Source organism: Lepidochelys kempii, chromosome 15, assembly GCF_965140265.1.
Source record: "Lepidochelys kempii isolate rLepKem1 chromosome 15, rLepKem1.hap2, whole genome shotgun sequence".
NCBI classification, from domain to species: Eukaryota; Metazoa; Chordata; order Testudines; family Cheloniidae; genus Lepidochelys; species Lepidochelys kempii.
In genome coordinates this window covers 13,957,253-13,983,806 of record NC_133270.1, presented here as the reverse complement: position 1 = coordinate 13,983,806, position 26,554 = coordinate 13,957,253, and the positions used below count along the sequence as shown (strand labels likewise).

The 26,554-nt window shown below is 48.5% G+C and overlaps 2 protein-coding genes and 1 pseudogene across 2 annotated transcripts in view; all 3 read right to left on the bottom strand.

The window, feature by feature from the left end:
* Positions 1–26,272, bottom strand: part of LOC140898990 (immunoglobulin lambda-1 light chain-like) — a 207,287-nt gene extending 181,015 nt beyond the window's left edge. Inside the window, exons 1-2 of the mRNA XM_073313692.1 lie at positions 26,141–26,272; positions 25,696–25,996 (exon numbers count right to left, since the gene is read on the bottom strand). Coding sequence (XP_073169793.1) covers positions 25,696–25,996; positions 26,141–26,186 — 347 coding nt within the window. The 5' untranslated portion in view covers positions 26,187–26,272. The remainder of the gene's footprint in view (positions 1–25,695; positions 25,997–26,140) is intronic.
* On the bottom strand, positions 6,396–10,347 carry LOC140898550 (vacuolar protein sorting-associated protein 29-like). Its single transcript, XM_073312501.1, has 4 exons — positions 10,246–10,347; positions 9,344–9,535; positions 7,668–7,903; positions 6,396–6,914 (listed from the first exon to the last, which is right to left on the bottom strand). Exons 1-4 carry the CDS (start codon positions 10,246–10,248, stop codon positions 6,797–6,799), a joined length of 549 nt encoding a protein of 182 aa, XP_073168602.1. The 5' UTR covers positions 10,249–10,347; the 3' UTR covers positions 6,396–6,796.
* On the bottom strand, positions 12,851–17,223 carry LOC140898551 (immunoglobulin lambda variable 8-61-like; annotated as a pseudogene).
* Positions 26,273–26,554: the final 282 nt, after the last annotated feature.

Here is a 26,554-nt window from a genome sequence, read left to right as displayed (position 1 = left end):
TGTCTTCTTTCCTCAAAACAATGCTGATTATTTTGGTTGGAAAAAAGAAAATTTGCGGCTGAAAACTGGAAATTTGGGGGGATTTTGACAAAAAGTTGGAATGGTCAGTGGAAAAAATTCCATGTTCTGACCAGCTGTAAGTCTAAAGAAGTTAGGATTCCAAGTCATGGAGGATTTCAGTGGGGTTGGGTGGCAAACTCCTTTAGACAGCTTTGAATATCCCGGCCTAAACGTTTACATTTGGGTGGGGAGGCAGGGTAAAGGGGGGCAGGAGAAAGGTTGTGAACTGATATTCATTAATTTGCAAACTAACCATTTGAATGGAACCTGATGAGAGATCTGGGAAGTGGGGTTGTGGGAACTGACAGATTACTCCTCTTTGTCATTGATGGGCCTCTGGGACCCAGGTGGTTTGCGAGATCCAGAAACTTCACATAGAAAGGAACAAACATCCAGGGGCAATATCAAACCAGGAAAATCAAAGCAGAGAAGATGCCATGAACTATATTGGCTGAACTGACACCACAAAGATATTAATTCTCGATCGGAGAGGTGAACGAGACCTCATGTGTGTAATTCATAACTCGCCTTTCCCGGTTACTGAGCGGGGAGAGCTGTCCACAAAACCCTTCAGAGCAAGTGCAGGGAGGAAACAGGCAACAGCTGTTTGTCCTTCTGCAGAGGGTGGAGGGGGAGCAGGAAGAGAAGTTCCCTGTTAAATAGCGAGGAGGAAGTGGAATTCTCAGTGAACAATCAGCTGATCTGTTGGAAGCAGAAACCCAGGTGTAACTGGGATATTGGGATAAATTATGTACAGCTACTAATATAATCCCTTTCTCCACTTCAGCTCAATTCTTTGCTGGAGTACAGGGCAGAGCTCTGTCGTTGCACGACTTTCAGAAAGCCCTATGCAGAGTCAAACCTCGGGTCAGACTATTTAAACTTTGATTTATTAACTCTCATCTAATTGAGTTCTGCCTTGTTTCTATAGCTGAATAACTGAGATAGAATCCCAATTTAAAGTAACTAGCTCAGAACTAAGCATGGCTTCCACACAATCTGTAGCCTCTTGGATAACAAAAGCTCCCCTCTAGCACTCCCTCTGGGTTCATGGTGGACCATACCCGATTTCTATGAAGGGCTTCCCTAATACTTAGAGACTGGCGTAACACGCAAGTACAGCCACAACGTTACAGATTCTGAGACCCATCCCTTGAGGCAGTTATATGCCATCTCCCATCATCCAGCCACAGGAACTCCGACCAGCTCACATATAAACACACAGAGAGATACATGCTACTTTGCTTCTCCATCTCCAATTGGCTCTACCGTGTTGAGACATTTAGAACTGTCACTCAGCGATGGGCCACCCATAGCTATTGACTATGCGCAGTAACTACCAACACCCTCTTTTCTGTATTCTTTTTTCTGGGCACTTACAGGGTGTCATCTGCTCTGCTCTTGTGCACAAACACAGCTGATTCCAGCAAATCCCTTCCCCCGCCCACCACTGTTCTCCTTTTCTTTGGGCTTACAACATAAAGGCTTATGAGTAACCCAAGCCATGTATGGTGCACAGTTCCCAGCAGAGCACAGGCTGAGTGTAGGGAGGATTTGGTCTCAGTTCCCCTTTGACTGTATCACTGTGGGTTACCCATAGCTGCTACCACTGCCGTGATGTACACCACAGTAATAAGTGGCCTCATCCTCTGGCTGGACCTTGGTGATGGTTAAATAGCGAACGGCTTCGGAGCTGGAAACAGTGAATCGATCTGGGACACTATCTCCTTTGGTGCTAGCATTGTATCAAAGAAACGGAGGGACCTGGCCGTCCCTTTGTTGGTACCAGGAGATGACATAGCCATCGTGCTGACTACTCAGAGTGCAAGAGAGTTTCGCAGCATTGCCTGGGGACACTGAATTTAAAGGTGGCTGGGTCAGCGTGGGCTGCAAGCTGGCCCTTGAAGCAAGGAGGACAGGAACTAATCTATCACAATTAACCCTCTATTTTGGCTGCATACTGAAATAGAATCAAGGAGAAAGAAACTGAAAACAAATGAGAGTTATAAAGGAAGTAATCAAAGCAGATTGTGTGTAAACCCTCCCCCCCATTACACCTGAGCAGTAAGTGAGCAGTGTGAGGAGCAGAGGGGCCCAGGCCATGGTGGGAATCCAGATGCGCTCGGCTTCCTGAGGCAAACGGGTCTCTGGCTGGAACCCTCCGATTCTCTCTTAAATCCCCAGAGCTGGAGAATCTGCTCATGCAAATCTGTTCGCTGTTCAGTGGCTGCAGTAGCATTTCACAGCCTCCATCCCCCCCCTCAATGCAGCTGCAGTTAAATGGAAGCTCTCTTTATTGAGGGATTCAAACCCAGTGGGACAGAAAGGGGAGGTCATTCACTTTTCCTGATAGAAACCTGCAGGAATACCGTGGCCATTACACAGAAAAGGGCAGCATGATTTCTACTCTCTAATACTGGGGTGACTAAATTTCCTAGCTTCACACAAAAGTCCCTTGCAGGGAAGGTCTTGGTAAACTTTCATTTCTTCCCCTCCTATAGCCACTATAATGTACAGCTAAGCAGAGTGGCAGAATCCTGCCCTTAATAACACCCAGGAAACCCCACTGATGTCAAGTGGGAACAGAATTTGACTCTGTTCATAATTTTTCCTTTGGAGGATATTGACTTATCAGCATGACAGATAAATAGCGTCACTCTCCCCTTATATATATATATATAAATGCTCAGTGTCCAGGGACATCCTAATTCAGGAAAGAACCCACGACAGATGAGCAGGATCCAGGTTTCCATTATCCTTATTACTGCCTTTATTGATAAGACACTGTACTGTGTATCTGAGTGTCCCTTATACTGCCTGAAATTGTACCAAACGTCAGGTTCCCCCAATATTGAACTTCTACTTCATTATCATCCTCAGCAACTGACCCAACTCCCTGAGGCCCAGTCGAACTGGGGACTGACTTTCAGGAATTTGAGCCCTGAAGTCTGCTTTCATTTTTGCCTGTGCATTTTGTGCACCTTTCCTTACGTGTGTAATAACGACAGTTGTGTACTCACCAAATGTTTGTTGTGTATGCAGTGGGTTAGGCACCCAACTCGTCATCTGTGTGTGTAGATACCCAATTTGTATGCAGAATAGCAGTAACTCTGTACTCAAAAGTAGGCCCAAAAAAATGCAGTACTCTAGAGTGGCCCAGTTCCACCATTCCTGGTGACTGCCATTGGAGCGGAGGGGGCTGTGCTCTCCAGAAGCCACCCAGGCCTGGCAGGATCAGCATCTGAGTGGCCAGGCTTAGACGTGCTTCTGGCAGGCTCTTATTTTGGCATCAAGGTTCTGCCACTAACAACTCCTGCTCCCAGAGAGCAGACGCGCCCCAGCTGACGCAGGGTTCTGGGTGAGGAAAATGTCATAGGGAAAGAAAACAATTGGGAAATATAAAGTGTAAAGAAAGAGGCCTGAGAAATCAGCTGCATGTTTGAACTGGAGAAAGAGGGGAGTTTAATTCCCTCAGGGCCCCTGGGATGTATTAGGCTCCTTTTTCATTATGTGATACACACTCTGAATTCTAAACATCCTCTCTGCTGAGAAAATACTGACCCCAGTAGCTGCACTGGAAAATTGCCAGTGATCTCACCATTACACACACACAGGGCCAGGGAAAGATATTTGTGCCTGCCAAGTGCACAGGAGCAAAAATTCCTCTGCGCATTCTCCAGCTTCATTTCACACTAGAAATGCAGAATGCACAAGAGTCACCCCGTATTAATCTAATTCAATCACGATGAGAAACTTGCTCATTATAAACTCCAGCTCAGACAAAGCATAATGGGCCAATATCAAACAACAGGAAACACTTTACAAGTTACAGTTGGGAGGGAAGAGAGGACAGGTAAAAAGAGGGGTTAACTGATATTCATTTATCTTCAAACTAATTGCCTTCCTTTTTGCCTGTAACATTGCAGAGAACTCCCCAGCCAGCTTCAAAGAAAAACTACAAATGAATCTGTCTCCCTTATATCAAATTCTGCCCCACCTCCATATATAAAGCCTTTAGAAGGCTTTGTTTTCATCATACAACAAGAGTTTGGAATAACTGGCATTTGTAACAATGAATCGTTTTTTTAACAGGCTCAGATACAAGAAAACAGGAATCGAATAGTGGAGCATTGTCCTCTGGCACTAGTGATTCCTCTGCCCATCTCATATTGATAACACTTGGCACATATTTATCATTATTTACTCGTTCAAAGCACCATAGAAGTGGTAGGTAATTACTTGTCCCAACCCTCCTCCAGGGTGCTTAGGGAAGTATTATTCCCCCACACAGCACAGGGAGTGAATTGACTGGCCAATTACACACAACGTAATTGACAAATCCAGGGTCAGAACCGCAGGCCCTGTTGCCTCCCAGCCCTGTGCTCATTCCTCCAGATCACACAGCCCTAGCCTAAGGGGCAGTGTTGATGGGTCCCAGAGAAAGCCATCCCCAGCTCTCTTTGCCTACGGAAAGTGACCCGATGCCCTGGAGGAAGGAGGAGAATAAGAGAATAATTTGGACCTGGGAGGAAAAGCAGATAAATTATTAGACCCTCTCAGTGGAGCTGAGAAAGAAGTTGCACCTTTAAACTGAGGCGTGAAGAAAATGCACAAATCCTTCGGTGTCTCTGTTGTGAATTAGGTTCGTATCTCATGCTCAGCTCACTTGCTTGAGTCTAGAAATCCTCACTGGGTGGGATTAACAGACTTCCAGTTCCACTTACCCCACCATAGAAAAAGCAAAAAAGCTTTTAGAAACCACCTTTACGTGAAGTGTCCACTGGGCACTGCTTTCCCTGTAACAACAGCCCTATTACAGGCTAGCACAGCAGCTCTCAAAATGGGGTCTATGCCTAGGGCTCCTAGGTGCTATGGTAATACACATAATAAATCACTACAATGGATTTGGGAGAGATGGGAGATAAAGGTGTCCTATACCAGAGAATGAATCAGAACAGGCAGCCTTCTGCAGAGCAAAGAACAAGGATTTGAGGAGAGAGTGTGGCACCTAGTGATTTCAGATTAATATAATAGCAGATCTATTTTCTGTACAGGTGCAGGAGAAGAGGGTCAACCATGTAAACTCTGTTCAAATTAATCTTCAAGAAAAAGAAACATGAACAATACCAACAGCACTTAATGCAAAGATACTTCAGCAGTCTGTGGTTTGCTGCATCTCATTTCACTTACTGGGCATCACAAATGCTATCAACAACAAGGCACAGGGGAAAACATTACGCAAAGGACAAGGAGGCAGTGATTAAAGTAACTTCTTCTCTATGGCTCTGGTATTAAGTGACACAGCATCACTCACTGGGGCCTCACACTACTGCTGCTCCTGCACTCTTCATTCTTACCCATTGCTCATCAGCATGGCCCGTTGGGTAGAAAACAACTTTGTCACACTAGTCATCAGGAAAAAGAGGGATTTCGCTCTGCTTAGACAATGTGAGGATTCTCTGGTCAGATCATTTGGAGGCAGATAAAGCAGAGAACCACTGGACTGATCAGGAGTATGTGAAACAGTGAGATGGCGAAGTACCTCCAAACTTTGGTGGTGATTCAGTACAAGATTGGCTAGTCTCTAAGGTGCCACTAGTACTCCTTTTCTTTTTGCAAATACAGACTAACACAGCTGCTACTCTGAAACCAAAGATTTCACAAGCTTCCCCTAGGTGTTCAGAGAAGATGGCCTATAGATCTCTGAGGTCAAGTCGAACATGTTTATGGATGATTTCAGGGGATGCCTTTGCAGCTTTTTCTCTGCACAGCGGGGTGGGGGAGGGGTAGTGTCCACGCTAAAAGCTCTATGGTAGCAGAGACTAGACATGCAGTGCAGGGAAGGAATGGACTTCAGTGCCTTGCACAGACTGAAATAGTGCTAGCCGGCACATTTAACCCTTACAAGAGGAATTACAGAGGGAGAAAGATGGAAAAAATTCTTTGTTTGGCTTATGGGAGCAGGGGAGAAGCAACAGGAAGCTTCCTCTTTACAGAACTGACTTGCCCTATATTGCTAACGCAAGGACATAAATCAGACTATTAGCTGCAGTTTAGCTTGGGTAGGAAGCTGTTCAGCAACTATCTTCTAATACAGGAAAAGTCGTCGCCTTTTACTTTAACCATGGGGTCTGTATCTTATTCATCTGCTCTGGCCACGTCAATTGTTACACAGTCACCTCTATTAGAAAGGCAGGTTGAATAAATGCTATTAAAAAAAATTAAGAGTACTTAATGGCTCCGATAGTCTTTAAGCACTTTGAGAAGTTATGCTCTAATTCCAGCCCAACGCATTTCCTTATAAAAATATATTCATGGCAGGCAAACTACACAAATAGAGGAGATAAGTGTTTATTTAAATATTAAGGGTTAGAATAATTTATGTAACAAGTTCGGTCTCAAACGACTACAATCTAGTCATGCATATGAGATCAGTCCGTTTTAACAGCTGCGGTAACACTGGATATTTACAAGCTTAGCCATTTTATACATAGAAGATAGTTCAGTCTGTGACACGTGTGCTTGGAAATTATGTACTGTAAACTATTTATGCTGTTATGCTTTACAATAAGTTTACAAGCAGCAGTTAGTGAAAACTGATTGTGTTAGTGTGTAAACTGTCCAATAAAGTGTTGCACTAAAGTCTGTGGATCATGACTGTTTAGTTAGTTGATTTGACAGGAAAAAAGAACGAGAAACGGGAAAAAAAAGCACCAGTGGACATGGACGTTTTGCTTTAGGGCTTTTTGTATTCAATTCTTTCTACTTTCACATCATCTCCAATGAGCTGATACACATAAGTCACAACGGTGGATGCCTGGATATCCATCAGTACAAACGAAGGAATGATGTTTCTGGAAAGAAAAATCATTTTGGTTCATGTATCTGACAATTAGAGAAGCAACAGCATTGCAGTTAGATTTTAACAGACCTTCACTTTGACAAAGTGTGAACTGTCCCAAGGAATCGGATTTAGAAATTGCATTGCGAGTATGGTCTACTGCAGAAGAGTGGGAAATACAACACTTGGAGAAACTGCAGCTACAATTCATCCCAGGCAGAAGGATTTTGAAGTTACACTAGAATAATCCTTGAAATCAACAGCAAAACTTTTTTGGGAATTTCAGTGCAGTGACATTATGTTAACATGGAACCGTCCCAAAAATATCTTTCCCACTGAAGCTGACCCATCTCTGGAATATATCACTAAACGGGAATGTCAGAAAAATCAGACCACCGTCGTCTCTATTCCATTTGATATAGACTAATATAGGGCTTTAGTTTTTCAGAACTTTCCAGTCCTAGGATTCAAAAGGAATAGACAATAACAAACACATGTGTAAATGCTGAGCAGCCATTTTCAGCATTTCCTTCACTAGACCTAAGCCATCCTTGAGAAATGATTCAAGAATGCACTACATATATTAAGCTTTCTAAAGAGAAGAGGTAAAGTATTGTTCTGGTATCCAAAGCTTCTTGTAACCACAAACAGTTAATATAGACACCTAAGTATCGTCGTCATGGGCGCATCAGAACTATACATATATAAAATAAGTGCTCAGATATTATGCGTGCAGTATAAAGATCCCCAAACTTATTTAACTCACATCTCCAAGGCATTATAGGCTCCCGTGGCCGATCCTGGATTGATGTAGAACTTGTTTTCATGTTCGAATGCCTCAAATTTATGTGTATGCCCTGAAATCAGAATGTCCACATCCAACTGCCTTTGCAGCAGTGCCAGGCTGGCCGTGTCACCCCATGGAATAACCTGATGGCCATGGATCAGCCCAATTTTAAACTGCCCAACAGTTACAACTTTCTGTTCTGGGTAATTCAGGTTCTAAAAATAAACACACAGAGCAGGTTACATATACTCCTTCACCAGTAGAAAGTCCATTTGCATTTATTCATTCTGGGCAAATGACGGGGTAATGCCTTTACGGGCAACTATGTTTTTCCCAGCTTCATCATGCAGAATCCACTCAACATTGGCTCCATATCCAGGCAGGAGTCAACTGCATTCTTTTGCAAGGAACAGACTCGAAGTTGGTGGGAATGGGCTAAACTTACAGAAACACTTAACATGGTATTACCCTACTGTTCCAAAATAGTGTTAAATACAGATAGGCTTGGCAGAATTCAATATTTTTTATCATTTTGGTGGATATCAATGTTTATTTTTACAGTAGCACGAAGTTTTGGGGGGGAGGGGTCAGACAATTATTTAATTACAGTGTATGTTGAAATTCCAGAAGTTAAAGCTTTATACCAGTTAAAACACAAGCTGCCATCATCACATCAACATATACAAAATAAATATCTTGAAAATCAAACTCTAATAAGTTCTCAAGCAGCATTTTTCTTATTTTGCCTAGCTGGAAATTTTGATGATCATCAATGGAAATATTTTTTGCTTATTTTGTGTATATGGTGAAATTGATGTTTAACATTTACCGACAAAAATCTGAACTTTCCAAGCTTAATGAGACTTAAGGCTACGATTATGTCATGGAGTCCCTGACTTCCATTGACGCCGTGACATTTTCCGTCCTGGGGCTGGAGCTCCCAACCGCCGGGACCCGGCACAGCTCCCAGCCCAGCCCCCAGCCGCAGTCAGAGGACCCTGCAGCAGCCCAGCCCCAGGGGCAGGGGGACCGCGGAGATCCCGCCCACCGCAACAGTGGGGGACCCAGGAGCCCCAGCAGCAGTAGGTGCTCAACCCACCTACGCCTTTGTCAGGGATATTTTTAGTGAAAGTCAGGGACAGGTCACTGGCTGTCATGAATTTTTGTTTATTTCCCCGTGACCTGTCCCCCACTTTTACTAAAAATATCCGTGACAAAAACTTAGCCTGAATCATAGCGTTACCAAAAAAAAAAAAAATCACACAATCTCTGCAAAAGCAGCAAATCAGATCAGAGGGTCTTCAATCTGGCAATAGTGAGGGAAAACAGAGCCAGAAGACTAGCTATTTTTATACAGATATGACTCAAATACAATGATATGAACTGCATTACACAAACATGCACAAATCCAAGAGGTGGCTTTAGTCTTGTTGTGTATGGGGAGGAGGGAGAGGGAAGAAACTACACTTTTAAAAGTCATTGATCTCATAATCACATAATACTCTGTTTCTTGTCCCCAGCATGTTACCCAAAGCAAGAATGACTAACGCCATCTTAATGACACTGAAGTGAAGCGGTTTAGAGAAAGTCATTCAAATGTTACCCCTGCATGCTAGACACACACACAGAGACACTGTTTAGAGAGAGGTCGTTACCTCATCAAAGTCCCCTCGGACAACGTGAACATCCCCAGCCAGTGTCTTGAGGTAGTCATAGCTCTCCTTGGTGCAGAGGTTTCCGGTGCAGAGGATGTGCTGGATCTTGCCTGGGACCAGCAGTTTTTTGAATTTAGCTGGCAGGCTATTGCATCGATGTGGGATGTGAAGGTCTCCTAATACTAACACCAGCTTATTCGAGGTCAGGGATCATGAAAAGTATTTAAAATTACTACATCAACAAAAAAGGAGTGAGAGACATTCAACAGCTGTTTGTCCTGTTCTTACTGACTGTCCATTAGTAAGAAGATTCCAGGAGGGATTAAAAACAAAATTCATTTCTACTCTGGATGATCTGACCATTTGACAAAAAGACTCCGAACACATAAGCCACTGACAGCAGTTTGAAGATTACTGAAGCACAAGAGGCCGCTCCAGCATACAAAATAGAGTCAGACCCCTAGAAACCCTGCAGCTTCTCAAACTCAGATTCTGCCAGCAGGGCTACTATTGTACTTGCGTTTGTGCAGCTGCCAATGAGGAATGCAGGCTATCACAGCAGGATATTTATTTACATGTTTACAGCGAATGAGAAGAGGGGGATAAGAGCCAGGAGAAGAAAACACTTCAGCCCCACCGCCTCATACAGCCCAGCCCCCAACCCCCACCCAGGCTCACACGGCCCAGCCCCCCCAGCCCAGCTCAGCTCACACAGCCCAGCCCCCCGGCTCACACGGCCCAGCCCCCCCGGCCCGGCCCAGCTCACACAGCCCAGCCCCTGCTGGGCCACCGCCCGGGGCCGGTTCTGGCCGCGAGCCCCCAGCGCCGCCTCTCCAGCTGCGCCCCCCCGGCCCGGGCCACCTCAGAGACAGCGCGGCCGGGCCCCGCCCCGCTCCGCTCACCATCCTGCCCCCAGCTCCGCTCGAGTCGCCGCTTCCGGGGGAGCCGGCGCGCAGAGACAGAGAGTGACCCGCCCAGCCAATCACAGGGCAGAGCGTGAAACACGTGAAACCGCGGCCCCGGGGGAGGGCGGAAACAAGCCTATGAGCGTGGGGCGTCTGCACATGCGCGTTGGGGAAAGTGAAGTCCTGGCGGTGCTGCCCTTTGCCGTCAGGAGAGCGGCCTGGGCTCGAGGCTGATTTCTTTGGGAGACGTTGCCATGGCGATGCGGGGTGTGGGGCTGGCTTCACCTTCCCCCAGGGGTTGGTCAGCCCCAAAGCCCTGCACCTGGGCCTATGACTGTAACCATGCCATGGAAAGGGGTCTGCCAGCAAGTGCTTCCCCTTGCCACAGGCCGGGGCCAGGAAGGGTGGGGGAGTCGGAGTCCAGTTTTTTCTGTTTCTGTCCAGGGCCTTTGGCAAACACAAAACCAGGCCACCGCTGCCGTCCGGATCACAGGCTCCTGCTCAGATTCAGGCACTGAGCATCCAGCGGGATATTTCACAAGATCTAGAATCTCCTGGTGTTGATGTTCATGGACCAAATCAACGTTCGTTCTCCAAAAAGAAACAAAAACAGAGTTTCCCGTTCTGTTTTCCCTTTCTGAAAGTGGACTGAACTCAGGAGCTCGGCACCACCAGCCTGCACAGAGCACAGCATGGGTCAGAGGAAGGGCGGTTTTTGTCTCAGTTCCTCATGTGTCTGAATCACTGTGACTCCCTGCAGAACAGTAATAATCAGCCTCATCGTCGGCTTGGACCCCAGAGATGGTTAGAGTGGCAGCATTGGCAGAGCTGTCAATGGCACCGGAGAATCGACTTGGAATCCCTGAGGGCCGCTTGCTATCCTGATATATAATCAGTACCGGAGCTCGGCCAGGGCTCTGTTGGTACCAGGAATTCCAGCTATCGCTGATGCTGCCGCTGCTCCTGGCACAGGAGATCGTAACCGTTTGCCCAGGAGACGCGGATGCTGAGGGCGACTGAGTCAGCACAAACTGGGCCAAGGATCCTGAAACAAAATCAGTAGCAAAGAGAATGTTGTGAGATGAGCCATTTCCCCCATTTATTGGAATAAGAGAAAGAGAAGAGCTAAAGGTGATGACAACTGTTATTAGCAAAATCCTCCACCTACCAGTGCAGTAAGTGAGCAGCGTGAGGAGCAGAGGGGCCCAGGCCATGGTGAGGAATCCAGAGAAGCTCGTCTTCCTGAGGCAAATGGGTCTTTGGCTGGGACCCTCCAGTTCGCTCTTAAACCCCCAGAGCTGGAGAACCGCCCCTTCATGCAAATCTGCCCCCTGCTCACTGGCTGCTGATGTCTGCACCTCCCTGCCCCTGAGTCAGTAAAGGACGGATCATTCTTGTAAGTGAGTTGAACTCAATGAAGGGGAAACACTAGTTTATTGACTTCCCTGCTCTCAGTGCTTAATTCATAATGAACGAGATGCCAAGGCTCAAGCAATGAGGTACTGGAGATCAAGCAATTTTTTTACATTCATAATTGATGCAGCAAGCCCAGAGTGGCCAGAGCCGGGGGCTATGAACTGCAAGCCAAAAGTGATGGGGCTCAACCCTGGCACAAATTAAGCACTGCCTGCTCTTACTTTTCAGAGAGCTTTCCTCTTCCCCATCCCACTGACCATTGCAAAATGAAGCCTGATACACACAACTAGGGTATAAAATCTTTACACCATTTACAGACTTCAGGGAAGTTCACACCCAGGTTTTAGTTCAGGTCCATCTCTCCATCAAGTCCTGAATTCCTCTGAGCCAGTTAAGTTTTTAATATTGGTTTTCTGCTACTTTCTGGAGAATTAGATGGATGCAAACTGAAGTTTATTCTGTATTTATTCCCAGAAAATCCCCCAGAAAATCTCTTCTAGAAGTCATGAAGCAGAGTCTCCATAATATCCTGCCATTCCTTTCTGTAGATGGAAAAATCCTGAACTCCTAGACATACCTGAACTCCTACTACCTTCAGTGGCCATTGTGCATACTGAGAGATGACAAGACCCTTTTAATCTATTAAGCCTTTGTCATCAAATGAACCCAGACTGGCCCTTGTTCACATGTCCTGCTGCTGGACAGAGCAGGATTTAAGCAGTTTCCATCCCACATCCAAGCTTCCCTGAGCAGTGAAAAGAAAACCAGCAACCTGGGACTTTCCCATCTCCAGGACCAGAAGCATGGACTGTGAGGCTCTAGCCTCAGTGAGCTGATGTACATTCACTGGAACAACAAAGCCCTGAAGATGGAAATAGCAAAGAGTCACAGGGGTCTGCTCTTTCCATTGATGCACCTACTGCGGGACCTCAGTCCCCAGGGAGGTCATCTGCACAGCTGGGCAGCAGCATTCACAGCCCACCTTCAGTTACTAAATAAAGCAGATAATGCTCTCAGCTTGCGTCTCTGCAACTCTGTAAACTGCTCTTTCTCCTCATTTGAAATACACTAGATAATACCTAGATGGGCGGCATGGACAGGGAGGGTAGATATCATGTCTACGTTTGATGGCACAGAACACGTACCATGGTTTGTGTAAAGAGAAAAGGAGGACTTGTGGCACCTTAGAGACGAACAAATTTATTTGAGCATAAGCTTTTGTGAGCTACAGCTCACTTCATCGGATGCATGCAGTGGAAAATACAGTAGGGGGATTTTATATACACAGAGAACATGAAACAATGAGTGTTACCATATACACTGTAACAAGAGTGATCAGGTAAGGTGAGCTATTACCAGCAGGAGAGAAAAAAGCCTTTTGTAGTGATAATCAAGGTGGGCCATTTCCAGCAGTTGACAAGAACGTGTGAGGAACAGTGGCGGTGGGGAATAAACCTGGGGAAATAGTTTTACTTTGTGTAATGACACATCCACTCCCGGTCTTTATTCAAGCCTAATTTAATGGTGTCCAGTTTGCAAATTAATTCCAATTCAGCAGTCTCTCATTGGAGTCTGTTTCTGAAGGTTTTTTTTTGTAATATTGCCACTTTTAGGTCTGTAATTGAGTGACCAGAGAGATTGAAGTGTTCTCCAACTGGTTTTTGAATGTTATAATTTTTGACATCTGATTTGTGTCCATTTATTCTTTTATGCAGAGACTGTCCAATTTGACCAATGTACATGGCAGAGGGGCATTGCTGGCACATGATGGCATATATCACATTGGTAGATGTGCAGGTGAACGAGCCTCTGAGAGAATGGCTGATGTGATTAGGTCCTATGATGGTATCCCCTGAATAGATATGTGGACACAATTGGCAACGGGCTTTGTTGCAAGGATAGGTTCCTGGGTTAGTGTTTTTGCTGTGTGGTGTGTGGTTGCTGGTGAGTATTTGCTTCAGGTTGCGGGGCTGTCTGTAAGCAATGACTGGCCTGACTCCCAAGGTCTGTGAGAGTGATGGGTCGTCCTTCAGGATAGGTTGTAGATCCTTGATGAGGCGCTGGAGAGGTTTTAGTTTAGTTTTAGCCCAGTGGTCAAGCCATGTCAGCCTGGTGCTCACAAGGAGACACAGAGTCCTCCAGCATTTCATATAACTTCTTTTTGCATTTGACACTGATGTGGCTATAAAAGTGTGGTACAAATGGGCCATTCCATACAGTACCTGGCTTGGGGTGAATAATCAGTTACAGGGAAATCTCCCTGCAGGGTTCGCGGGTTGTGCTAGACATTGTCTGGCCCAAAGGAGCCTTGATCACTTGATGATTACCTGTTCTGTTGATTCCCTCTAAAGCACCTGGCATTGACCACTGTCAGAACACAGGACACTGGGCTTGATGGACCACAGGTCTGACCCCGTATGGCCGTTCTTATGCTCTAAAGGACCTCAGGGGGGACCAGAACTCTGCCAGCCAGTGCCCACCCCTGAGGGCTGTTGTCTAGGGGGACAGGAAAGCGGAGGAGGAGAGAAAGGGATAGAGAGTGAAGAAGCTGAAGCTGCCCCCAGAAGAAGCTGAAGCTGCCCCCAGAAATGGAGTTCCAACTAGTTGCTCCTGATCCTTATTTCTTCTCTTTCCTTTTCCCTTTTCTCTCTGTCCGTCTGCTTGTTCTAATTGTGCCAGTCAGCTGGGATGAGGCTGGGTTACTCTAATTCCACTGTAACATTATCACTCACTTGTGCTTTCACCCTCCCTGCCCCAGCCGGGGAACTGAGGCTTAGCAGGAACGTCAGCCAGCCGTGTCCAGAGTCATCCCAGAGCCACTGCATGCTCCACCCTGCTATCCGGCGAGAGGGGAGCCGACCGTGGCGAACTAACCACCACAGCGACCAGACACAAGGGGATTTCTGCAGCTCTAGTGACCTCTTCCGGCCAAGTGACAGATCTGGGACCTGGGCAAATACTTTGCCTTTGCCCGAGATACCTCCCAGGGAGGCGTTACAGGTTCAGCCCAGAGCACAGCAGCTGTGCTCCCCAGGCTCTCTCAGTGGCCATGGAGCAGAGCTCCTTAGGAATCTGCTGTAAGAGGGAGGCCCTTCCCCCCTTAACATTATTGGTTATGACCTGCCTTGGGTAGCACCTGGGAGCTCTGCCATGGACCAGGACCACATTGTGCCAGGCACTGTACAAACCCAGAACAACAAGACAGTCCCTGCCCCAGAGAGCTCACAGTCTACGTAGAAGATGAGAGACACCAGGTGGAGAGACAGACAGACAGGCTGACACACAGACGGACTGATGGGGGAGCACAAGGAAACAATGAGACAGTAATTGTCTCCCAGTAACACAGCAATGCCCCAGTGGTGGGCTTTCCCCCAGTCTGCTTGGGAGGGGCTGTGATGCTGTATGGAATATGTAGAATGCTCTGTGATGGTATTGATACCAGTATTATAAAATTGCAATAAATCTGACCAGATATGCTGTGTAAGGTATCTGCGAAAATGTTATAATTTGCCAAGTATGATAATCTGGTTTTTAGGTTTGTATCACCTTTGTCTTGTGAGTTCTAGATACGTAGGGTATATTTGTATTTCCAAACTTTTGTTGCTGGGTGACGCCCCCAGACAGATTGGCATCAGCACTGCCTAGCCTGTTCGATGACCCATCAAGTATCATCAGCTGTACCATGAACCCACTGAAAGCAGCCAGGGGATACACCTTATCAGTCAGCAAGACATGTAGGGACATGCCATGCCATGTGCTGTAAAGCTCGTGTTTGGGGACATAGGAAGTACCAGCCACATGGCAAAAGAATAGAAAAGGCAGCTGCCACATCTCCATTTTGTCTTCATTCTTGCTTCTTACCTCTGGAGTAACTTTTCTACACACCGAAGCTCTCAACAAAGGACTGACTGACCCATCCAAGCTGTGGATGAGTTCCAGAGGGAATTTCAAGCCAGAAAACTCACCTGTACTGCTAAGAATCTGATAGATGGACTTTGAAGTCTCTGTATGTATGTGTTTGCTTTACCATTCAGCAATTCTCTTCTTGTTCTTTTTTCTTTATAATAAACCTTTAGTTTAGACACTAAAGGATTGGCAGGCAGCATAGTATTTTGGGTAAGATCGAAACTCCTATTGATCTGGTAACGTGGCTAACCCTTTAGGGTCAGAAGAACATTTTGTATATGTGAGCAGAGTTTTTAAATAACTTCTCACTGTACTAGACCTAGGTGTTGATTGGGAGCCAGAGAACTGGAATGCAATAAAACGGGCTGTGTGATTTCTTTTTCAGCTTCTTGATAACGGGTGTGTGGGGGATCAGGAATACAGTTTGTGACTGATTGGTGAGTCTAACTTCAGTGTTAACCACCACTTTTGGGAGTATCTGCTCTCCCTTTTTACAGCCTGCCCTCACCTTGGTATTTTCAGTGAGGGCTGCCCCAGGCACACCAGGTCACAGGAGGGGCTGGATGGGGAGCAGAAGGGGTTCGTGCTTGTATCTTTTAATGGCTGGATGGGATCTCGGGGGTCACACGGGCAGATCACTAGGATTTTCATTATTTGGTGATTCATTTTAGGGCTGAGGGTTTTGCAGGCACTTGGACAGGGGGGCGAGAACCAACTGATAACAGCAACAGGCATTGCGGTTGTGATTGCCAGCTCTGTAAATCGCCCTAGCCCCCAAGCAGCCAGTGGAGCTACACGGATGGACGCCACTAGACAATTCAGAATATATTTGGAGCCTTTCAAACTAATCTCCCGCTACGTCTGTAGGCCCCCAAAGGGCAGCCCCAGTTCTCCCGGGCTGTATTGCTGTGTTATGGGGAAGTTTGTTAGCAGAGAAACTGGCACCCAGTCTGTGCCCATAACGTTGGCTTTGCCCCTGTGACCCCCGGTGCAAAGTTTAAGAGCTCCCAGCAGGGCACAGGCTGGGGAGGGAGGTTTTTGTATCACTTCCCCATCTGACAGTGTCACTGTGGTGAGCACTCCCAGTCCACACAGAGCAGTAATAATCAGCATCATCCTCCACTAGGGCCCCCGTGACGGTCAAGGACATGGTGTTACCCGATCTGGAGCCAGTGAAACGCGCTGGGATCCCCGAGGGCCTGGTACTCGTGCTGTGCATGATCAGCCGAGGAACATTACCCAGTCTCTGTTGAACCCACTTCGGGTAATTATTATCAGTGAGGGCTCCACTACTCAGGCTGCAGGAGAGCGTCACAGTCCCTCCAGGAGACACTAACTCAGACGCCTTCAGCGACTGGAGCTGCTGGGAACTGAAACCTGAAACATGAGAAACAAGCTGATCAGAAATCCCCCTAGCACGGAGCACATCACAGATTCTTAGCACTATAGATAATAAATTCTTAGTTTGTTTCATCCAGCAGACAACCCCCCCCAACCCCTTACCTATGCAGTAAGTGAGCAGTGTGAGGAGCAGAGGGGCCCAGGCCATGGTGGGGGATCCAGATGAACTTGGCAAGCTGAGGCAAACGGGTGCCTGGCTAGGACCCTCCGATTCTCTCTTAAAGCGCCAGAGCTGGAGAACAGCCCCTTCATGCAAATCTGCTGCTAGCTCAATGGCTTCTGTCTTTTCAATTCTGTCAAAAAGGGGCAGAGACAACCCAAGGGAGAGGCAGAGCAGCCCTGCTCTGTGCCTCACTGATAACTCTGTGCTCTCTGGTCACTCCAAATGCAATAGGACCGAGCATGGGAATGGTCTGTACCAGTGTCTTCCATTCCAATCCTGACCTGAGGCCTCTGTCATTCTAGCCACAGGCCTTTGGCCAGTTTCACCAGCCACCTGAATATCTGCAACAGCTCTGTTCTTCCTGTCGTGAGCCTCTCACGTCAAGATCTCCAGTCATTTGTACTGGGCGTAACTAGGGACACCAGTGGAACCACCAAACTTATTTTCACTGGTGACCTGGGTCAGGATTTCAACTCTCTTCCCCAGAGGTGAAAGACAATATGTCGGATTATGATGATGTGTAAAACAAGAGCACCCAGAGGCCCTAGTCACCCAACCTCAGGCTTTTGGCTCCCTAGTCATCAACTATCTTGAGTGGAGACACTCTCTCTCCTCACCTCACACTCCTCACACTCCCCACCTCTCTCCCCGTCCTGACCAAGATATTTCCAGGCTGAACAGTTCCCTGCCTTCACTGTGCTATTCCCAGCAAAAGACAGTCTGCCTCTCCAGGCCTGCTTGCTTTCTCCTGAGAGACTAATTACATTGCAATTGCCCATACTTCTAATTTACCACACGGTTCTTCCTAAGCAAACCTAGTTAATTCTTAAGGAAAAAGCATGCCAGAGAAAACATGAAAAACAATAAAAGAACCTACACGCCTGCTAGTCAGCTTACAGGAGCTCCCTGCCAGCCCAACCTCCACGAGAGCTCTGGGCCGTGCCACTCCTTCCGACCCTTCCTTAAGGACCGGGGCCCTCCCTGGACTGGAATTCCTGTCCACTTCCTAGATCAGAACAAAGGTCCTGAGTCCACTTAAAGTCAGGCTATTTATTTACGAGTCCTTTCTTTGTCAGCTGGTCCCCGAAGAACCCACTTTGGGTCTCTGAAATGTCCTAACAGAACAGGTGATCAGCAGACATGTCTCGTCCCAGAAAATTAGTCCTGCCTGCTACATTGTCCAGCTTGGTCGTGTGAAGGTCACAGTACTTCCCAGATAATGCTTTAAGCCTGTTTTCTTTGAACCAAGTTCCAAACCATCCCGCAATGGTCCATAGACATTTGTATTTTTAATACAATGGGCTGTTAAAATACTTAAACTTGATTCAACAAGTTTTGTCCAGGATATTGCTGGAAATTCCCACGGTCACAGCCGTACTGACCCCTCAGTGCAGGGCTGGTGGAAGCCACAGGGATTCGCAACACTGAGTGAATGAACAGGCCCCAAGTTCTATTTCCGTCTCTGGCATTGGCTCATTCTAGGACACTGGATAAGTCACTTAGCCCCTCTGCCTTTTTTCTTCCTGTTGCGGAATAAGGGCAATAAAACCCACCCGTGTCCTAGGGGTGTGGTGAGAATTCATCAGTCACTGTTTGCAAAGTGCTCTGAAGCTGTACAGTGCTCTAGGAACACTAGCTACTCGGTAATACTGATTCCTGTCTAGCCCATTGTTCCATCATGTTTCCCCTGCTGTCGGATCATGGCTTCCCCACTAATGAATGTGGGATTGTGCGGTTCTAAGTCAGAGTCCTACCCTGTGCTCTGTGGAGCACTTGCTCATGTCCTGCAGAGAACTGGCTGGTCACAGGTGCTGCTTCCTCCCCTATCGTCCAGCGGCTAAACTGTATTAAAAGAGACTAACAATACGTGCCATCCTTTCCCATTGCTGGCACCCATGTAAACACCATGCAGTGGCGTTGCCAGAGGGATCTTATGTGATTGCCAAGGAAAGTCACCACGGTCTGTATAATTGTGAATGGGCAGCACGTATCACTGAGACCAGCTCTCTGTTAACACATGGTTCACACAATCAAAATAGCCTTCTTCTGGGGTGTCCCTCAGAGGCTTGTTACGCAAGAGAGGAACAGTGAGTAATGGATGGAGCTGTTTTAAGCTTCTTAGCTGGCAGCCCTAGAGTGCATGGAAGCCTCTGTGAGGAGGAGAGAGGGGCTGCTGCTGGAATAACTCATCCTACAGTTCTAAGGAAAAGGAGTTTATTAAATTTCCCGTCATTGGCTGGAGGAAAAGTTGAATCCGGCCATTCCTGTAGCCATGACTTCCAACTATTCTCCCAGAGCTTCAGGACTTGGCTGCCTCAGTTCTGAGAGTGGAAAGACTTTCATTCAGCAGATGCAACAAATGAAAATATCTGCAGACGGCCCATGTGGATTCCTCTCCTCTAGCCCTGCACGTAGCCAGTCACAGACACATTTATCCCAGGGGATTCTCCATCACAGTTGACCCCTCTTTCTCTTCACAGGTCTGCTGTGCCCACTGTCTCTGGGAAATAACTGGCTCGGCAGGAATCCTGCTCACAAGGACCTGGTGGTTATAGTCCATCACCAATTGAATATGTGCCAACATGATGCAATTATGAAAAAGGCAAATATCGTTCTGGGGTGAATTAACAGGAGTGTTGTATTGAAGACACAGGAGAGAATTGTTCGGCTCCATTTGGCACTTGTATCCAGTGTTGGGCACCTCACTTTAAGAAAGATGCAAACAAACCGGAGAAGAGCAACACAAATGTTAAAAGCTGGAGAAACATACCGATGAGGCAAGGTAAATAAAATGGGCACAAGAAAAGATGACTATGGTGGGAACCCTGATAACAGCCTTCAAATATGTTAAGGGGTGTTATAAAGAGGATGGTGATTAATTGTTCTCCGTGTCCATTCACGGTAGGACAAGGAGTGAATGGCTTAATCTGCAGCAGGGGAGGTTGAAATGAGATATTAAGACCTGGCGACTCTTAAGGTGGGCCGGGGGCATGTTCGGAGAGCAGGGTGCTGCCAGGCCCTGCGTCTGCACAGCGGAGGGGACTGATGCCCTGCGCTCTCTGTTCCAATCGCACCCTGGGCACAGCTCTGAGCAGCTCAGGGAAGGAGCCATCTCGGGAGGGATCGCTCATGGTCCATGTCACGATTTAAGCATGGACGGTGGGGGATGGAGGGAGGCCTTGGGACCCAAGAACCTTATAACTCTGATGACTGGTGTCTTTCCCTGGTGAGACTGTTGTTCCTGCTGCTGGTACCCTCTGCTCCAAAGACCTCATCCAACGCCCACGGAAATCAAGGGGAGTCTTTTCAGTGACCTCCACAGGCTCTAGGCGCCGGTCCCAAGAGCAGAGCTCCTGCCAAGCTCACAGCTTCTCTGTGCATCTCCACAGAGTAGCCCATTTCTGCTACGTCAGGGGGAGCGACCGACTGTTACCGGCACGGAGGGCTGGAGTTACGAGTCACCCCTCTGTACAGCCACATTAATAAAACTGAGCCCTCCTAATCCTCAGCTACCCTGTCTGTAGCTCCTCCTTCCGCTGTGCTCACGTAGGTCCTCAGTGCACGCTCATGGCCGTGGCCTGCGTCACGCACGCTTGAGCAAACCCCTGTTCCCTGGTGCTGATCCAGGGTGTTCTCAATGCTGGGCTCTAGTCGGGATCTGCTCTGGGACGGCGTCCTGCTGCAGTCACACCAAATTTCATTCCACAGGCCACGAGCTCCAGACGCTTAGCTCTGAGGGTTGGTTCGAATCTGCAGTGCTGATGAAATTCACAGTTCAACTCCTGAGTTAAATCCTTCAAGGGATGGGTTGGGTTGGGTTGCCCAGTACAGGTTTGAATGTTCATAGAACAATGCAGGGTCTTTCTCTCCAATGACCATTTGCAGGTCTCTCAGGAGTGAGGCAGAGCTAAGAAGCCCTCTCCCGTTAGCTGGGGTAGTGTTAGGGTGGATTGGCCAGGCTCTGATCTCATTGCAGTGTAAATCAGGAAGAGCTCCACGGAAGCCCTTTGTGAATTTGCTCACCAGTGCGAAAGACAGGGCTGCCAAGTGTCACCTCTACTTGTCTGTCAGCCTTTGGCAGCCCTGCCACGCCCGCCCGTCGACCGGAATCTCACACGTCTGGCTGGGCTGTGGCCAGTTCTCTTGTGGCCACCAGAGACCATTATTGTGCATGGTGCCTCAGAGAGGCAACGGCAGCTGCTAAGGGCAGGTGACTCACAAGGGGTGTCTCTACGGGTATCTGAGAAGGAGTTGAAGGGGGACTAGAGAAGGGGGCAGGAACTAAGAAGGGACGGAATAGGGATCTGGAACTGAAAAGGAATGGGGGGTAAATGAGGGAAGCCAGTGCAGAGATGGGAAAATGGGGGAGGCTGTCTCATAACCCATATACCTCTGGCTGTCACTGCCTCGTTAGCGCTACAGGAAGTCATCCCCCCAGATCAGAGTGAGACATGCACAGTAAACCCTGGCCTGCAGCTGCTATGCAGCGAAAAGGAAGGCTTCGTTCAACAGGGGAGTTTTCGTCTCAGTTCCCCATCTGACAGTGTCACTGTGAGGAGCACTCCCAGTCCACACAGCACAGTAATAATCAGCCTCATCCTCGGCCTGGGCTCCAGTGATGGTTAACGATGCCCTGTTACCATATGTCTCACCAGAGAAACGCTCGGGGATCCCGGAGGCTCTGCTCCTAGACTCATAGATCAGTAACCGAGGGGCCTTCCCTGATCTCTGCTGATACCAGGATGGGTGGTTTTTACTAATGAAATCCACCCCTTGCAGCGTGCAGTGCAGCTCGGCTGTCTCCCCCGGTTTCACTGCCATGGTGGAGCTTGTCTGAGTCAGCGCACTCTGGGAACTCCAACCTGGAGAGAGCAACAGAAACCAACCAATCACAACCTGCCTCTCTTGTCTGAGAAATGTTCTTCCCAAATCAGAGAGCGAGTCCCAGGGATTTCAACCCAAAGTCCAGTTAGTGATCAGCCCCTGGTCTTGGGATCCATTCAGAGAAACCCCACCCTCCACCCTTACCAACGCAGTAAGTGAGCAGCGTGAGGAGCAGAGGGGCCCAGGCCATGGTGGGAATCCAGATGAGCTTGGCTTCCTGAGGCAAATGGGTCTGTGGCTGCAACCCTCCGATTCTCTCTTAAACCCCCAGAGATGGAGAACAGCCCCTTCATGCAAATCTACTCCCTCCTCATTAGCTAGAGAGCATGTTCTAGAGAAGAAGAAAAAAAATTCAAAAGAAGTTGAGGATCAAGAGTCAGCAGAGGAACAAGGCAGAATGAAGAAGAGGAGAAATCTAAGGAAGAGAAGGAAAAAGACCCCTGAATTCCTAATATTTGTCCAGCCACGTACAAGAAGTAACTGATTATGGTAGTGCTCCTCGTTGTACCATTGAAAGTCCAAATGCAACCAGGATTTGAATCCAGGTCTCCAGAACGCCCATTAGCACAGTAAGCCATTGTGTGCTACAGCCCAGTGATGTAATAAAAAGTCTGACGGCTACGGCTCTCTGCAGCGCAGTCCCGGGCTACCAGCCCCGTTTGTCTTCTCAGCAATAGAAGAAGTTTGCATTGCTCTTTAAAACCTTTCAGACTGATATTTAGTTATTCATTAAGGAAGTGAAGGTGTTTGGTATCCATTTCAGGCAGTGTAGGTTCCTTCAGTGTAAAGTACTTTCTGCTTTAAATTTTTACAGCACCTACCCGATGGCCACAAAGACACTGCAAAGATGGCTGGAAGGGATGGAAGTTTTCCCAATGAATCAGTGCTTTCATGTTTGTTTAATCAGACATGGGTGCGAGTTCTGGTGTTGCTGAGGATTCCTTCCTGTAATTTGGCCTTCACGGGGTCTGCATGTGCCTCTCCCACTCCCTTTCTCAGCGGGGCAGAGGACAAAGAGCTCTGGGGCTCCCTGGGCACATGTACATGGCACCACAATGGGCAGGGGGTGGGTTGGAGGACAACGGAAAATAGAGAGGTGAGAGAATCGGTTGGGGGTGTAGAACACACATCGCTCAGCACCCACGACAGGCGGCTCCTGCCTGACCCCTTCCACAAGTGCATTACAAGGAGTGTCTCTGGCATGAACAGGCCCCTGCAGCCCAGTCGCTCCCTCGCTCCTGTTATGGGAAACCCCTAGTTGCTGGGCACAACCTGAGCAAACAGCCCATGTGCAGGGAGGGCATGGACGCTTCCCTACCCCCACCTGCCACGGAAGGGCAGAACTGCTCCATAATCCCCTGTCTAGCTATTGCACCTCCCCTGCCTGGGGCAATTGAATGTGGATCTCCATAGCCACGGAACCAATGGCTTCAGCCCCTACCTCAAACTCCCCCTGCATGTGAGCATGGAGGAGCCCAGGCAGGGCCCATGGGGAAATGGGGAATGCATCTGGGCAGTGTCACTGTCTCCTGCCACCTCCACGTGGCAGGATCTCTCAGGCTCTGCTGCCTGACCAGTTTCTGCACCTGTCTGGGATACTGGGGGAAGAATTTGCCCCTAAATGAGTAAAAGCCAAGTTCAAACTGGGACCAGGCCACCGAGGGTCACAAAACCAGCCCCAACCAGAGAGAGCTCAGAGAGGAGTCGCGGGATCAGTCACTGATCACAGAAGCTCAAGCTGCACAGAAGCTCAGGCTGCCCCAGATGGAGTTTCTAGCTCCTGTTCCTTATTTCTTCTCTTTCCTTTTCTGTTTCTCTTTCCCCTCTGTCCGTCTGCTTGTGGTAACCAGCTGGAATGAGGCTGGGTAACTGTAACTCCACTATAATATTATCACATGCCTCTGGGTCCAGTCTCCCTCCCCCAGGACGGGAACCGCGGGCTAGGCAGAGCCGTCAGCTGTGTTCAGAGTCAACCGAAAGCCACTGAATACTGCGCTGTTCTGTGGACTGAGAGTCATAGGTGCTGGAACTAGGGGGATTGCGGGGGCTGCCGCACCACCTGGCTTGAAGTGGTTTCCATTCTATGCAGGATTTACAGTTTGGTTCAATGGCTCTCAGCATCGCCACTATAAATATGGTTCCAGCGCCCCTGCTGAGAGGGGAGCCAGGCCTGGCAAACTAACCACCAGAACCGCCAGATACCTGGGGATTTCTGCAGCTCTAGTGACCTCTTCTGGCCAAATGACAGGTCTGTGACCTAGGCAAAACCTTTTCCTTTGCCTAAGATTCCTCCCAGGGGGAACCGTTATGGGCTCAGCCCAGAGCACAGGGGCTGTGCTGCCGGGGCTCTGTCAGTGGCCGTGTGGAAGAGCTATGCAGGAAATGCAGTAAAAGAGAGACTCTTCACGCCATGAACAGTATTATTGATTACCTGCATTGCGGTAGCACCTTAGAGCCTCTGGCATGAACAGGACCCCATTGTGCCAGGCCCTGTACAAACCCAGAACAACATGGCGGACCCTGACCCAAAGAACGCACGCTCTGTGCAGCAGACAAGAGATGTCAGGTGGAGACACATAGACAGGTGGCCATGCCAGGGGAGCACAAGGAAACAAGGAAGCAATAATCCTTGTCTATACACATTTCCATTCTCCAACAGAGAGTTGTCGCCTGCACTGTGAACATGGGAGCCTCTCCGAAAGGAGAATTGTCTCCCAGCAATGCTGTGAAGCCCCAGCCACAGGTTTTTCCCCAGGTTGCTGGGGAGGAGACTGGGGGGCTGGAGAGGCAGGAGGAGGGGTCATGCTGGTGCCTGTCTATGGATGGATGGGATCAGAGTCTCAGGGGTTACCTGGACAGCTCATTGTGTATTTCATTCATTATCACGATAATTTAGGGCTGAGAGTTTAGGTTTTGTAGGTGCCTGCAATAGGGGGGAAAGAATCAACTAAATAATAAAACATTCACAGCACTGGGCACTCTGGGTCCGTTCTCAGCTGGAGAAAGCACCCTCGTTCCAGTGATACCAGGGCAGCTACACGTCCACACCTGGGAATTCATCCCAGATGTTTTTAACCTTTCAGACAGATGTCCCACTCTGATTGGTAAGTCCCAGAAGGGAGGCCCCAGTCCCCGGGCTGTGTTTGTGTGCCATGGAGATGTTTGTAAGGAGAGAAACTGCCGCTCACTCAGTGCCCAGAACACTTCTCTTTGCCACTACGACCCCCAGTGCACAGATGAAGGGCCCAATCCGGTGTCCGTGCAGTCAAGGGAACGGCTCACAGTGACTGCGCTGGGTGTAGGCTGGAGCTGGCCTTACAGGGGTGGGAGTTAATCTCTTTCTCCTCTTCATCTACGTGTCCAATGCCCTCTCAGGTTCTGAACCAGAAGCAGCGACACTGACGTGCCCAGCAAGCTTTGCCCTGTTCTAGCAGGAGCAGACCCACGGTCAGTATAAGAGGCACCAGTCATCCCCCTGCGCTGTGTATCCAGAGAGCAGGGAGAGAGTTGTCCCTGTCCAGAGGGGGAGGAGGTGGATTTCACAGGGAGCGATGCTCAGCTCTCTGGTAGACCTCACTCATACCCTGGGCTCTGCAGCCAGCACAGCTTCCAGCAGGACACAGGTGGGGAGGGAGGTTTTTGTATCACTTCCCCATCTGACAGTGTCACTGTGGTGAGCACTCCCTGTCCACACAGCACAGTAATAATCAGCATCATCCTCCACCAGGGCCCCTGTGATGGTCAAGGACATGGTGTTACCCGATCTGGAGCCAGTGAAACGCTCTGGGATCCCCGAAGGCCTGGTACTTGTGCTGTACATGATCAGCCGAGGAACATTCCCCAGTCTCTGTTGAACCCAGAGCGGGTAGTTGCCATCAGTGATGGCCCCACTGCTCAGGCTGCAGGAGAGGGTCACCGTCCCTCCAGGAGACACTAACTCGGACGTCTTCAGCGACTGGAGCTGCTGGGAACTGAAACCTGAAACATAGGAAACAAGCTGATCAGAACTCCCCCTAGCACGGAGCAGAACCGCCGTTCTCAGCGCTGCCTGCAGAGAGAGCAGCGCGACAGCTGGTTATAAATTCTTATTTTGCTTCATTCACCAAATCAACCCCCCCTTACCAATGCAGTAAGTGAGCAGCGTGAGGAGCAGAGGGGCCCAGGCCATGGTGGATCCAGACAAGCTCGGCTTCCTGAGGCAAACGGGTCTCTGGCTGGAACCCACCGATTCTCTCTTAAACCCCCAGAGCTGGAGAACAGCCCCTTCATGCAAATCTATGGCTCTCTCCAGGCCGAGCTCTGTCATAAAGGGGCAGAGCCAACCCAAGGGAGGTTGTTCCAATGGGCTAAGAGCACAGAGCAGGCAGAGGCCCGCTCTCTGCTCTCCGGATAACCCTGCGCTCTCTGATCACTCTGAGTGCAGAAAGACACATCGTGGGGATGTTCAGAACCTGCTTCTCCCATTGCAATCCTGTCCTCTCAGGCCTCTGTTGTTCTAGCCACAAACCTCTGCCCAGTTTTACCAGCAACTCTTTG

What these genes read in the sequence shown, in the direction of transcription:
- LOC140898550 (XM_073312501.1), bottom strand. An exon ending in TCCGAGGGGACTTTGATGAG is followed by an intron (nt 7,904 to 9,343) that starts GTAACGACCTCT and finishes GTTTATTTTTAG; the next exon opens with AACCTGAATTACCCAGAACA. An exon ending in GCCTATAATGCCTTGGAGAT is followed by an intron (nt 6,915 to 7,667) that starts GTGAGTTAAATA and finishes TTTTCTTTCCAG; the next exon opens with AAACATCATTCCTTCGTTTG.